This window comes from Paralichthys olivaceus, chromosome 3, assembly GCF_024713975.1.
Source record: "Paralichthys olivaceus isolate ysfri-2021 chromosome 3, ASM2471397v2, whole genome shotgun sequence".
Taxonomy (NCBI): Eukaryota; Metazoa; Chordata; class Actinopteri; order Pleuronectiformes; family Paralichthyidae; genus Paralichthys; species Paralichthys olivaceus.
In genome coordinates, this window is record NC_091095.1 from 14,916,425 (window position 1) to 14,931,101 (window position 14,677).

Here is a 14,677-nt window from a genome sequence, read left to right on the forward strand (position 1 = left end):
GCTCTTCCTGCTCTACCACACTCTGCATGCACTTCTTGTTCTTTTCATATAACTTCTGTATTAAAAACATTAATGCAACTGAAGCTGTACTATCCAGACTGAACTAAACAAATCCAAACGTTTCTTTCACCATAATCCCTGTAGTTTTATCAGGATCAGAGAACCCGTACTAAAGAAATGTTTGATTTGAATATTTTTATTTGACGGTAAAGTATGTAGAAGATAGAAGATTGAAAACAAAAATTACAATTTTTGAGAATTACTCAACGTTAACAAGTTAAATTAACTTTTGAGTCCTTTTGTAAAGTCTGTATCTTATTTGTTTTAAGTTTGGAATAGAGTTTCCCATAATCCACTAGAGGGTGCTGTGAAATAATGTGCTTAACCCCCCCCATCACCTGTCATCAACGATAAGTTCTCTGTCAAATAACCTACAAAGGTAAATAAATATATCTAATATATAGGATTTGTTTTTGAACATGAATACAATATTAACTCCGTGTTTCTGAGTTACATTTTTCTAGTTTGCTATTGTTGAGAGAAAAGTAGCTGCAGGACTTGAAAAGATGTTTTCCATCTGCATATATTCATTTTTTCTCTATCACAAGAGAAGGTGCAGCATCAGATACAAAAGCAATACATCCTAATATTTCACCATTGTTCATTTTAATAGTTTTTTCTTTTACAAAATATAATCATTATAAAACATAACAGACAAAGCAGAAGCTAAGAAATAAAAGCAAAAACAAAGAAAGAACTAAAGGCAGTAATTCTACTCTTCCTCGCTGCCTCTGTGGTCTTGTACTGAACTCCTCTCAAGTAAACAGTCAAAGACACGACACACGTTGATCTGAAACCAGCCTGGCGTAACACAGGGATCACAGAAAGAGCTCACACAGTTACAGACAAAGAATAAATAGATGAACAGATGAAAAAGGAAGAATAACCCTGAAAAATCCTTTCATTCCCCTGTAACTTTCCTTTTACCTCTTCAGAGACTGAAATATACTGACATGCAGAAAACCACATATGTACAAATGAACGTACAAATCAATACAGGATTTCGTGAAATATGTAAACATATTTTTAGAATTATTTTTATTCAGTGTAACATAAAATAATCACGAAATATTTACTCTAATAATCTTTACAATTTGAATTTCTCACATCTGTACCATCACATCACGGCTAAATATTCTGCATGAACCAGATTGTCTCAATTTTAATTCACTTTATAAAATGGTGAACTGACTATAACTAATACTATAATAAATAATTTCGTAACACAAAAAGTGCAGTGAGTCTAAATGTTTGTCCCTCTCAAAATTCATATGACAGCTCGACAACTCCGACAGGGCCACGTGAACAGATTTTATGCAGCACTTAAGAGATTTGTATTGCAAAAATAACACTTATTAGATGTTTTAAATGCACATACACATGTGACACTTATCAGTATATTTCATCATTTCAGGTCAAGGTCATTAAAGATGCTCATGGAAACATTTCAGAGGGGAAAAGGGAGAGAGAGCTCTGACAATAAAAATGTTGCAGTTGTTCTTTTGCTTTGTTCCATATCTTAATGGACTGGACTTTACTTGAAAGTTGCTTCCTTGTTGTTGGTTTTCAAAGAGTCAGAAAACTTAAATGCTACTTTAGGACGTTCTTTTGGAGCCCAACCAGTCTGTCTTTTTTACTTTACTTTCAACATAATCACTTCTCTAACTGTACGTACGACCATCAAAGTTAGTTCTGGATGACTGATCATGGAAATCTTCAAAGTTGCAGAACCTGAGTAGGTGAATTTGGATTCAGTGATTTGCGTAGCTTAGTATGTACATTTTACATCAACATATTTTATTCTGAACCACCTCTCCAGGTCAGAGGTCAGGCTCTTCACTGGACTAAATATTCGACATGATAGAAACAGTTGTCAGAAATGACAAGTAAGCATTGCACATTTCTAAATCATCAGGGAAGAACAAGGATGAAAGGTTTTGACAAAAGCCAAATTGAAGAGTGAGAAAACCCCCCCCCCCCGAAAAATCACTGTGCTCCTTGTTGCTCCTATAAAGCTTGAAAGAAAGCATAGAAGATCTTGTTCAGGTTTTTGAAATCAAACAAATTTCTACAGAAAGATCGACTCAAGGTTTACAGACAGCTGGAGTGGAGGAGGTTGTAGGTTTGGAGATGCAGGAGAAACCGAAGACAGAAACTATTAGGGCTGAGTCTTTAATGTAATAAATTAACCATCATATAATGTTTTAATTGACAGATTTTACATTACTCCCAGCTGTTGTGTTCCCTGTGGCACTGAACGGAGGCCCTGTTCAGACCTGGTCTTAAAAACAATATATGGAAATCATTATGGTGGTGTTGATACTGTGGCAGTAAATATGTAAAAATATTAAGTATTAAAATTCAATGTGAAACTGTAGCAGGTCAGAGACATCAGCTGAGTAGACAGTCCTTCATGTGCGTCCCAGGACGCTTGTGCTCACACAGTGAAAAGAATGTGGCCACTTCTGAATGTGGTCTGAGTGATAAGATGAATTTGGATGTGTTTGTATGTACTTCGAGCTGTCCGCTTGTGATTGGCTCACTCAGGACGGATGTGAATACCAGATTTGAACGGAGTCAGAGGCAAAAGTGCCGAGCTATTAGTAGAACACTAAGAAAGAAACGTTGGATGTCGACTTTAGAAGTCAAACTTCTCCATCGTGATAAATAAGAAAGCAATGGTTGTTCACATCGTCAGTCACGGCTCTGTTTTAGAAAAACCACAGATGACGTTTGTTTGTGTGGTCAGTGCAGCTCTCGTCACTGCCAATCAACAGCGTTGCCCTGGCGCAGGTTGTGGTGATAAACTGTTTTAAATAAACACACAATCAAAACCTGACAGTAGTGATCAACACAATGGACAGAGTTCAAGTGTATCAGTTTGAAAAGAGGATTCAGATACGAGCAACGCCCCCAGCTCAGGGAGCAGGTCCATCCTTTTCACGAAGTTCGGTAAATGCACGTTTTGTCCGGGCTTGTATGAGTCAGTTTAAAAACCAACACCAATCAAGGATTTTGACAAAAGGCAAACCACAAACATTACGATTCAATTTCCCCTCACTGTGTCAGAGAGCGATGCTGGAGAGCTGAGGGGTGCTGCAGGCCGCCAATCGCCTGGAAGTGTGACGGGAGGAGAGTAGACGAGGGCGGGGAGGCAGATGGCAGGCTAAACTCCACCTGCAGCCCAGGGCCACCGGTCGCACCACTAGGTGCACAGTCAGGGTCCTCGGGAACAAAAGGTCCACCAAGCATGTGTAGCTGGTAAAAGCAGGAGCCCTGCAGGCAGTCGTCGTCATGGCAGCACGGGGGGCTACCGCAGGCCGACTGGGAGCTCAGGGCAGAAGGCTGGGACTGGAGCTGGACTGGAGCTGAGGGACAACAACTATTTGAGTCGGGATCCCGCAGGTCGTCCAGGGGCTGCAGAGAGAAGGGACAGCCAAACAGCTGCTGAGGACATCCGTCTCCACACAGCTCTGACAGCCCCATCACCAGCTCACCATCTGCACGCATGCAGAAGAGTTTAGAAAAATGTTTAAATGTAAAACATTTTTGCAAGTGCAAAAAAGATGTTCAAATACTTCATTTAAAGCAACACTATGTAACTTTTCTTGAGCAACAGCGCCCTCTGTAGACAAAAGCATTGACTAAATTTGTCGGGCTCTGAGTGTGAATGATTAAGTGGTTTTCACGAAAGAAAAAAAAAGAAAACCTGAACTGAACTGTAACACAACTGAACGGTGGATATTACCCATGATCCCTGGCTTCCTGAACCAGAAGATATTGGAGATGAATGTTGTTGCTTTTTAAAGACCTCTGAGTCTTTTTAACTGATCTACAGTTCAGCATTTCTCTTGAACTTGCTGGAACTGATTCTGGCAGTTTAAGCTGCGACTAATAGTTACAAACTACTCACAGGAGATCATACCAGCTCACTAAAGTTGCATAAGCAAAGTATACGTTCAGGGTGAGGAGTGGGAATGTAAGAGGAAACATTCTCTACATTTCAAATCAGTGAACCATCAAACTAATTTTAAGCTGCTATTTTTAGGTTAAAAAACCCTGCGTGTTGCTTTAAGCTCCAATAATATTCTTATGCTGTGGGTTTCATGTACTGTACATGTTTACATTGAAATTTGGTGAATGCATTCATGTACGGAGAGTAAACACGTTCCCTTTTGTCACAGTGAGATAAAAATGATACACATTTTATCCACCTGTTGCACTTTTAGCAAATCTGCTTCTCAAACTGTAATGAGTAAAAAAGAATTTGCAAAAACACAGTACATGATTCAAAGTGCCTCTAAAGGATCCCAGTCACAAGATTATTTCTGTCTCTCTTTAAGATTCCTTTACCTGCAGGCCCAGCCTGCTTTCTGAGGCCTGTGTGGATGAGTTCAAGGCTTTAAGAGAAAGCGGGGAGTTCGTCTGCGCCGGGGACGGCCCTCCTCCTCTGGAGCACCATGGCAACATGCACAGCATTTACACACGCACACACACGCACACCAAGACCAGACACACAAAATGAAGAAAATAATGGGGAGATGGGAAAAACATAGATGAGACAAAATGAATCGTAACATGGGGACATAAGATAATGAATATGTGATGTCAAAATAAAAGGCAAACCATGTCATCAAAATAATTAATTATATAATGATATAATATATATGATAAAATCAAATCTATAGAACTGCATGATGGGTTTCATTATGTGATTTGGAAAATGTATTTGTTCTCTCATGTAAACAAAATATTATTTATAAACAGAAAAATGGATGAAGACGCAAAACAGATTTTCACGTTAGTCACAAACTCCTACTTACACATCCTGTGTGTGGGATTGTTTTATATATAAAGAGGTGACAAATTAAAGGAAACCTGACAAATGAGTGAAGACGCAAGAAGAAAAAGACCCCATCCATATGAATCACCTGTATGTACCTGTATGTACATGTATGTTGCATTTGCCGAATTGTAGAGTCAGGTGTTTCATGGTGCTCAAACTTCAAATGAAACTGAAGTGGTAATTTTCTCAGCTTTTATGGTGGACGTGATTTTTTTGTGAACATGAGGCCAACAAAATATTTTACTGGCTGTACCCTTGCGCCATTATAAACTGCTCACTATGTTGGTTCTCTAAGTTACCTTGTTTGTCCAGGTTGGTCTGTGGAGGTAACGGGGACTCAAGCTGCCCCGGACCCATGGAGCTGTGAGACAACAGGCCTGAGGAATTGTTGCTTCCTTCCAGCTCCCCAACATCCCCATCCTGGTCTCCATCCTCCCTGCAACACACAACACAACCACTGTCAGCACAGGAACGTGTGTGTCATCAGTTAAAAGCTGGAGTGAGAGGGAGAACTTTTTTAAAAACAATAATATTGCCATAACATTTAAGTGAGGCAAATTAGATACTTAAATGAGGTTATTATTATCAGCCTTAGTATCCTTCCTCCCTTCCCATCTTCTGAGTCGACCATCTGCACCCAAGTTCTTCATATTATTTTTGCATGAGACCTGTGCAAGGTCGAGTCTGCCTGTCGCTCAGTGTCAGCTGGGAAAGGCTACAGCTCAACCCTCGAAGGATAAACAGTATAGATAATGGATGGATGAATGGATTTTGCATTCTTAAGTGAAATCAATAGCTGTGAATTTGGCAGCCATTCCAATACGATGAAAGTGAATGTCCACTTGTCTTAGTGCGCAAGGAATAAGAAAATCAAAAATAAACAAACATGACATTTCTTTCTAGACTATTTCATATTTTGTAATTTGGGTGAAACCAATTCTGTTTAGGAGACATTACTTCAAGACAGACCCTAAAAACAGTTACTCACAGAAAGTAAACCAGATAGACGGAGGATTATTGTTAGTGAAGCCTTGAAGTGTGAAATTAAAAGTTATAGTTAAAGAAATGTATAAATGAATAGATCAACATACCCTAATGCAACAGAATATGGTTGTTAGAGATTTAATGGGAGGTTCAGTCAGCCACATGCAGTAAATATACCCTGCAACAGAATATAAGCCTATCCGTCCTTAATAGACTTTGACTCAGTCTAAAAGTTGCTATTTTCTTTGTAGCAGGAATATCAGTAGTTTGGCATTTTCAATGTGCAAGTGCTGAACACACATTACATAGTAAATCAAAGCTACTCCTAATCAGTTAATTGAAATTAACCTCATTCACTCCACGAGTAGACGTGCTGCATGAAAAAAACATGGAGCATGGCTTCACATGGTTCAGAAATTGCGGATTCACATGCTCGTCTATAAATCATGTATGTTTCAGCTGAGGCGTAATCTTTGTACATATTTATCAAACACATGAACCCTGAATAGACTGTGACTTTGTTCGTGTCCCAGCAGCACTCACATGCTCCCTGACTGCAGGCTGTACTTCTTGCGGCTGAGCCTAGTGGTTTGTTGGGTGAAATACTCATGACGTTCGGACTTCTTCCACATGTAGTAATACTCCACGCATTCTCCTACAGAGCGCGTTCGTACCTGAGGAGAAAGAAAAGGTTGTGTATGCTACATCGTAGAATGAGCGTGTCAGGTAATTGATTGTGACCTCACCTTGTTAGCCTGAATGAGGTGGAAGTTTTTCCCGTAAACTCGATAGCCTTGCTCAAAGTTCCTGCACTCCTCCTCGCTCCAGGCACACAGCTCATCTGTAAAGAGTACCAGTAGAACCATAGTGCTACACATAAAAATACATTTAGGAGTACAGCATCCATTTGAAATTGCTTTTTAAATTAATGCCATCTGTGCTTCGTGCTGCAGATGATATAAAGTGGAGTTGCACATTCAGGGTGCGGAACCATGTAGGATTACGGCCTGGTCTGTCTGAAGCAGTGGTGGGCAGCTTTTTTGCTTCTCAAATCCAAACTACATCTAATCTGAATACAGACACTGTCACGCATATGCGAATGCAGGTGAATGTTGCGGGTCAAAGTTCACCAAAGGTGAACTCCACACGAAGCCTCGCTGCAGATTTGATTTACCACAGGAGGCAGTTTTTTTTTTTCATCCCATCGCCCGCACAGATTGGGAGTGAATGGAAGGCAAAGTTTCGGTACTTGTGTGAATGTGTCACCATGCTCTAGAGGTCATGAGGCCACAACAGTGAACTTTTCCTCTATTGCAGCTCTGAGGTCAGCAGCTGGTGTTGCACTGAGTCGGTATCAGATACAGTGACATTTTGCAGTGTCCTCCATTGGAAAATTACTTTGGAGGGAGTGCATTTGCTTCTCTGTATGTTATGCAGAGTGGTTACTGACCTCACCTTGAGAAACACTTGCTTAATGAGAACCTATAGTCCTACTCATCTCTGAGCTAAACAAAGTCAAGGATTTTAAACGGTTATATTCCAGGGGCTATCTTAGGAACAAGTTTGCATCCTCCACATAATCAGCATCAACAGATTTTGCAGATGGATGTAGTAGCTGACAGTCAGTAAGGTGTGTAGGTTTGGTATTGTTTACCAAAGAGAGGAATAAATATTTTGCTAACTAATTTGTGGCTCTCACATTGCAAGACAATGTAAGATACTTTGCAGCAAGAAAATTGAGCATTTGATGGCTCAGGTGCTGCTCTAACAAAGGACGTTTTAGATGTGAATTCTGGAAAATGATTGCAGCAGGAGATTGTCGGGGTCAGACGTTTTCACAACAAAGGGAAATGTCTGCAACATTCAGGCGAGGGGTGTCGCCTGGGTAGTGCATGAAGGAGGCAGGATATAATTTATGGATTCTGCTGTACAAATCATCAAATGTCAAGAGTTTAGTGCATGTCTGAATACAGCTAAACTGACTATTTTGAGACCCACAGAACACCCTGGTCATTATGGAACCACGGCCCAAATCACACACCTTCAACAAACAGAAAGCTGTAAAACACTAAAACAACATAAAAAGGTTCTTACCACTGACCACCTTCACGTTGAAGCGTAATCGTCTCAGTGCCTCTTCTGCATTAAAATTGCATTTTATAAGTTCATACAGTGCCTGGACGTCAAAAGAAGAAAAAGAATGGAGTTAAAGAATATTTTCCTAAAACTAGTTTGTTATTTTGGTGAATATCTTATTATTAATGTATGAATTATAATTAATGTTGTGGTTCCGAAACCACAACATTCTCAATGGTTCTGTTGAAGCACATGGTGCACTGCTCAAAAGCTATGAGTTGTGTAAATGCACAGTGGGACTTTGATGACACTTGACATTACATAACACACCTGTTCGTTGTCACGGACAGTGTTAGCTTGCATGGATGTGCGTGCTGTCCCCTCCTTGCGATGTGGTCTCTGTATATTCAACAAGAACTCCTCCACTTCCTGCACTGGCAGAACACCTGGCCTCCACAGCAACTGGTCCTCGCTGCTGTAGACTGGAGAGAAAGAGAGAGGCAGTGGAAAGAGCAGAGAAAGTGGATGAGGAGACGGTGGAGAATGAGAGAGGAGGAAGGGTAAGGATATTTAAAGAGAGAAAATAATGAATGTGTCTTTTTAGATATCAACACGAGAAGCCGAATTCAGAAAGGTCTACACATGAAGGCTTCAATCAGCTGGAAATAACTTTTAGGCAACTTCATATAAGGTTCACATGTGTTAAACCTACATGAAACAACTGTCAAAATTGTTCCGAGAGGATGATAATATATGTTGCTTACCCTTTTCCTGGTAGGTATACGGATTGAGTGGAGGGATTTTTGCCTGGTACATGGAGCCAACCATGATCTCCTGAGAAAAAAATCAAACACAGAGTTCTGAAATGTGTCACAGATGAGATTTAGCTGTGTGGTAGTTCTGGTGACAGATCATTTCTCAGGCTATTGTAAATGGACAAACCAGATTTGAATCATTACATTACATCAAGTCTGGTAAATTAGTGGCTTACATGTGGATTTGTGGCTAGGTCAGGGAACTATGTCCAAGAGGTTAGTTTAGGTTTGGTTCACCTCACTGCCAAGATGTATGAGCTTTCTACAGGTGTAAAAGAAGGAAGAATGTGTTCAACTTTTGAAGCTGTGATGACCTCCAACGGTCACAAGGATCAAAGGGTAAGACAGACCGGAAAAAAAGTTGTACTTTGATCTTTTCTTTTCTGGTTCTCTCTCCTGTGCAGTACGCTTAATATCTCTTTGACCTCAAATCACTCATCGAGTCTGCATAGTCACAGTGAGATATGTGTTACAGACGTCAGTACCTTGTGCTCTTCATTGGAGGGAATAGAGGCATCGTCAGATTCCTCATCTGATGAGCTGACTAATGTGTCTTTGTTTCCACCTTAAAGAAGCAAAACATCAGAGAGGAGGGTGATCTATTCAAATACTGTATGTCAAGATTAATTCAAAAGTGATGCCGACTAAAAGTCATATCTTTATGCCAACAAATCACAATAACTTCAAAAGAATCTGAAATTGAAAGATTTGTTTTATTCTTCAGTTTATCATTAACCATCACTTAACAACATAGATCCTGCTGAGGTTCAATTCTCTTTCTATAGTGAAACCCAGCTGTGACAGCTGCTGGTAGCATTCAAAGCTATAGAGACAGGGTGGGTGTTAACTAAATAAATAATATATAGAATATATGTCATTCAGTCAGTAAAAATACAATTCAGGACAACGCAGTGAATATATGAAAAAAGAGCCAAAGAGGAACAAGGCTCTCTTCTCTTTACCATTTGGAGAAACTGTGTTCTTAGTCAATCTCTCCTGAATAAATAAAGGACAAAAAAGCAGCAAACCTGCCACATGTTCAGTTTTTCAGAACGTTCTGTGGACAAATACTGTCTTTCATTTCAAACACAATCACAGCCAGGGGTTGTTCCATTTTACTGAATATCCTTCACTTAAGAAATGTCTCAGTGACTTTGACTTTATTCAGTCTTATGGACAGGAAACTAATAAGGCAGTAGATGATGCCATGCTGAGACTGTCATATGAAATTATACAGGAACAAATCAGAGGGTTCAAAAACATTGTAACACAATAAAGCCCAGCAGGTACTGTTATTGAAGTATAGGATCAAGTAATGAGTTACAGGCTGCACTCAGAGCTGAGAAACGATTTAGTGGTGAGAAAATATTCCACCAATACCAGAGGCTCAAGGGAAGTCCGTTATTTGATTGAAGCTATCAGAAAAAGGCCCTCGCTGTGAAAACGGTTCCATCTGAATCAAAGTTATGAACCAAACTCTCTTTTTAAACTTTTCTTTATCTGGGAGAAATACGATCATGTTAAAGGTTATATAGCCATGTGTTAATCTGTGTGTGTGTGACACCTTGGAGATGCCGGAGCAGATCTGAGGTGTTTGAGGTGACTGAGGGGGTGAGATCATCGGGTGATGATTCTTCTTCCTCCTCCCCAGGAAAGAGATCCTGTGTTAGCTGATCCTAAACAGAACAATACATGTCAATGATAGAGCACAGCAAAGAACAAAGTAGAATAAAACATAATGCTTCATAACATCTTCTTGATTGTTTTTTAATAAATAAATCCAAATATAAACTTTGATAAGAATAAGGCATCTTGTATGTGCTGGTGGTGTTTGATTTATGTCTCACCTTGTCCAGTGTCATGCCTGGCAGGCTGGCAGCCATTTGACAGGTCTCCTTCTCTGGATCTGACACTGTATATCCATACAGAGCCAGCAGCTCCTCCAGAGGAAGCTCACTGGCCTACAAACAGAAAGTCACAGGGGAAGACAGCGACAGGTGGAGAGAGGGGATGGAGTGAAAGAAGGAAGACAACCACATGAAAATGACCTCTACGTATTAGTCAGTAAAATGACTTATAAACTGCTCTTGGTATTTTTTCCCTCCTCTGCCCAAATAATACAACTCTCAGTCAGTTTGCAAAGTCACTGTTCCACGTGTGATGGAATTTTATTCGCCAAAGTCATGCAGATAACTTAGTAAACTCTCTTCTAGAAAAAGGCTCCAGATGTGAAAATTAACAGCTGTGTATCATATGATTTCTTGAGCTCAGTTTCCAAAGGAAGTTTGTTCTTATCCATGCAATTTGGGAAGAGGATTACAGTTCCAACTGTCTTCAATGTGATATTAAGCTGAGCCATATTTCTGTTTTAAATTTTTGTAAAATGGGCACAGGTAGCCGTGATGTACAGCTAATTTATTAGGTTTTATTAGCAACAAAACTATTTTGTAATATAGTGATAACAGGAATAGTAATGTAAATATATAGTAAATGTGCGGAAATTTACTGTCAAAAAGAATGGTTAACAAGTGCAGCAGGTTAAACAAGGTTTTGTTTACACATTATGCTAAATGGGATTCAAACGCTTGAGTACCTCCTGCAGCGGCAGCAGGTTCAGTTCTAAATTGGCCCTTTGGTGCAGGTCTTCACTGCTCTCTCCCCCTTCACACTTAATCCTTTCCTGCCTAATAATGAAGGCATAAAAAGCCAGAGAAAAAATCTTAAACAACGCTAAATTACAAAAAACAATGAAAAAAGCATGATGAGAACAACTCTTGCAAGCAGGTACAAATATGAGCTCACTGTCTCAGACTTCATGTGCTGTGATGTAGTTTTGGAATGAATGGATGAGGTGTAGCATTTATCAGTATTTCTGCGGGATTGTTAAAATGCACGGAAAATGTTCAAAATTTATTAGAAAAAGCAGCTGCCGCCGACCCCCCGTCAACTCGAAAAACACACTTCTGACTTTGTCTGCTCAGACAACTGAAACAAATCTGAAGCACTGACAGTACCTGTTGCTGCTTCTGCCACGTTTTTACAACACAAACTGCACTTAACTTAAGTTGAAAGGAGAGTATCAACCAAATCACCACGGTAACGATGTAATCAAGCTTGAAACAGTATAACTAACCGTCAGGGATTTTATCACAGTATAGCGGAAAACCGGTAACCGCGCCATACCTAAGTATGACGACATGAATTGGTTGCAACATAAATGATATTTTAAACAAATAGAGCTTTTAAATAGCAGCTTTGACATATACAGGTGTGGCTGAACTTGACCGTACAGTGTGGGACTGTGCTGCCATCTTCATGGGGCGAGGAGCGTTCACCTCCAACTCCTCTTAAGGCCTGTTAAGACTTCTGCTTCTCCTGCTGAGGGTCTTCATCACTGTACCTCATCCACGCTCCACTAGACCCCACCTACACACACACACAAACACACACGTCTCTATGACTTCAGAGGACATTACATTGACTTGCATTGATTTCCTGGAAACGTACTCTAACCTTAACCAGTAACTACTTGTCTAACCTCAAACATTAACACGTCTTCCCTTAAAATCTAATCATTCACATTATGGGGACTTGCTTTTTGTCCCCATATGGAAGACAAGTCCCCATAATGTGACTGTGTACAAAGATTCAAGTCCCTACAACATACTAATATACACGATACTTATACCTGGACTACACACACAACCGCACACACACAGTATTATTTTTATGAGTATCCCTCTAGGCATGTAAAACAGCATGGTAATGCAATACAATAGAACAGCACATTCCTGTGTACGTGTGTGAAGTACGTGCACACACGTACAACATGGGATCAACATGTGGCTGATCCTGGCTCATCCGTCAGCAGATCAACTTCTAAACCACATTTGTTTTATGCCTGAGAACTTCCTCTAGTAACGAAATTTCACTGAGTGGATCATTAGGATACAGTCAGGGTCACTCCTCTTTGAAATCTCTCTTGTGCCTCCTCCTACTTTTACTTTATTCTGTGGTGGTTTTACTTTTTCCTCATTTTTTATTTTGGTATCCGTGCACTATTGCTGCGTGAGCAGGTTGGTTGGTTTTAAATTGTTTGCTTTTTGACTGTTTCTGATTTTTCATCTTCAGTTTAATTATTTTTTAACTTATAAAGCATCTTGTAACTGTGTTTAGAAATGATCTATATGAATAAAGGTTATTTTTTATTATTATTATCATCATCAGGCAAGGCAGTTGTATTCATATAGCACATTTCATACACAGGGGTCAGCTTTGAGGTGCTGTACATCAGGAACAACACAGAGACAAAATTAAGATAAATCAATTTTAAATCTGAAAGTCTAAGTTTAAAACAACTTTCAAGCAAAGTAAACCTGATTATAAAGTAGAATACAAGAGGGAAAGTGATAAAGAGAAAAAGATAAAGTTATATCTGTATAAAAAAGTGTAAAGAAGGTAAAGAACTAAAATAGAACTGTGTACAACGAAGTTGAATAAGATACATTGACCCTTGTGAAATAGTTTAAATTCTGATTATTATCATCCCCAGGCTTTAAAATGAAGGGATTAAGACCTCACAGAGCATGTGTCTATGATGCAGGCCACGTTATACAGAAGTGAAAAACTTTAGAGGCCACATGATGAGCTCAACTCTCCGGCCCTGCATGAGATAAAGTGCCGACGCTCCTGCTGTTAGATAACAGGCAGAGCGACACGGTTTCCGGACAGAGAAGTTGAGCGGAGTCCGGTGAACGTGTGGACCGAGCGGAGCCTCTCCCAGCCCGGCGGGCTCAGACCGGGTGTGGGTGACCGGCGGCGCTTTCCTGTGACTTGGTGCTGAACGTCTCTCGCTCCGGACGAGCGGCACCACAAGGAAACTAGCTGAGACTCAGAGAAACACACGACCGGAGTTCAGCCGCCGCCGCCGCGTCGTGACATCTCCCCCCCCCAACTTTCCCCTCACTTCTCCGGCCGGCGCACCTGAAACACTTTCAGCACCACCGTGTTGTAGACCCCGCCGAGCTGCCCCCATTGTTTTCTACGGCGGTACTACCGAGGCTGGCGGGTGGGGGGGTGGCTCTTTAAAGCCGAGAACGCGGAGACGGAGAGGGGGGAGAGACGGAGCGAGAGAGCCGAGGAGCTTCTCACGTCTCTTCCTCCCGCTTTACCGGCCCCGGAGCTTCTCTTTCACCGGCCGGCGACACCGCGGGCAGCCAGGGGGAACAGTCTCGGGTGTACGCGGGTCTCACATTCGCTGCAGTTTCTCTATCATTCGCTTCATCGCATTCCTCGTTTTCGCTCACTTACCTCCGCCATTCCGTTTCTGCGCAGGCTGGGTATTGCCCGGATGTTGTAGCTCTGGTGCTCGGCTCCGTTTATTGCCTCCACCACTCAGCAGCAGCCACAGCTACAGTTGGTTGCACACTTCTATTCACTTTTTAGATTTATGTTCTTATTCACGTCTCGTTTAACAGCTTCTCCGTCTTATCTCCATCCATTTTTAAACATCTTAAAATATCCGCTTCACGGTGCACTTCTGGTTTTAAAGCGAGCCCACACTTTGGATATCCCATTTAAAAATTTTGCTCTTATCACAGTTAAAGTTTCAAAACACACTTAAACTGAAAACAAAACATCTGACATTAAAATGATCCAGTTTTCTATTTTGACATGCTATGATATATATGACCTCTGACCCCCATGTTCAAATATACTGACATGATCTGAGCCAGATGCATCTTTTATTTTTCAGTCTATATCTTTTTAAATGCTTCTTCTGTTGCTTTCACAATGTGTCATGATGCCTTTTATATTTTACGTTTGTCTTGTTGAAACGTGCCACACAGATAAACCTGCCTTGTGCTGCAGTGTAAGTGTATATGCATTAGTATGT

The 14,677-nt window shown here is 40.6% G+C and overlaps 1 protein-coding gene across 1 annotated transcript; it reads right to left on the reverse strand.

Annotated features, from left to right (window-relative positions):
• Positions 1-644: 644 nt before the first annotated feature.
• On the reverse strand, positions 645-14,187 carry mier2 (mesoderm induction early response 1, family member 2). The gene is made up of 13 exons (XM_020081435.2): positions 14,092-14,187; positions 12,072-12,207; positions 10,629-10,742; positions 10,346-10,457; positions 9,267-9,346; positions 8,731-8,800; positions 8,297-8,448; positions 7,985-8,066; positions 6,637-6,731; positions 6,434-6,564; positions 5,206-5,342; positions 4,414-4,510; positions 645-3,560 (listed from the first exon to the last, which is right to left on the reverse strand). The coding sequence occupies exons 2-12, from the start codon at positions 12,096-12,098 to the stop codon at positions 4,455-4,457; spliced, it is 1,056 nt and encodes a 351-aa protein (XP_019936994.2). The 5' UTR covers positions 12,099-12,207; positions 14,092-14,187; the 3' UTR covers positions 645-3,560; positions 4,414-4,454.
• Between the last annotated feature and the right edge of the window lie 490 nt (positions 14,188-14,677).

What these genes read in the sequence shown, in the direction of transcription:
- mier2 (XM_020081435.2), bottom strand. Translation starts at nt 12,098, where the DNA reads ATGAAGATGGCAGCACAGTCCCACACT. An exon ending in GTATACCTACCAGGAAAAGG is followed by an intron (nt 8,449 to 8,730) that starts GTAAGCAACATA and finishes CTTTCTCTCCAG; the next exon opens with TCTACAGCAGCGAGGACCAG. An exon ending in AGCCTGCAGTCAGGGAGCAT is followed by an intron (nt 5,343 to 6,433) that starts GTGAGTGCTGCT and finishes TGTGTGTTGCAG; the next exon opens with GGAGGATGGAGACCAGGATG.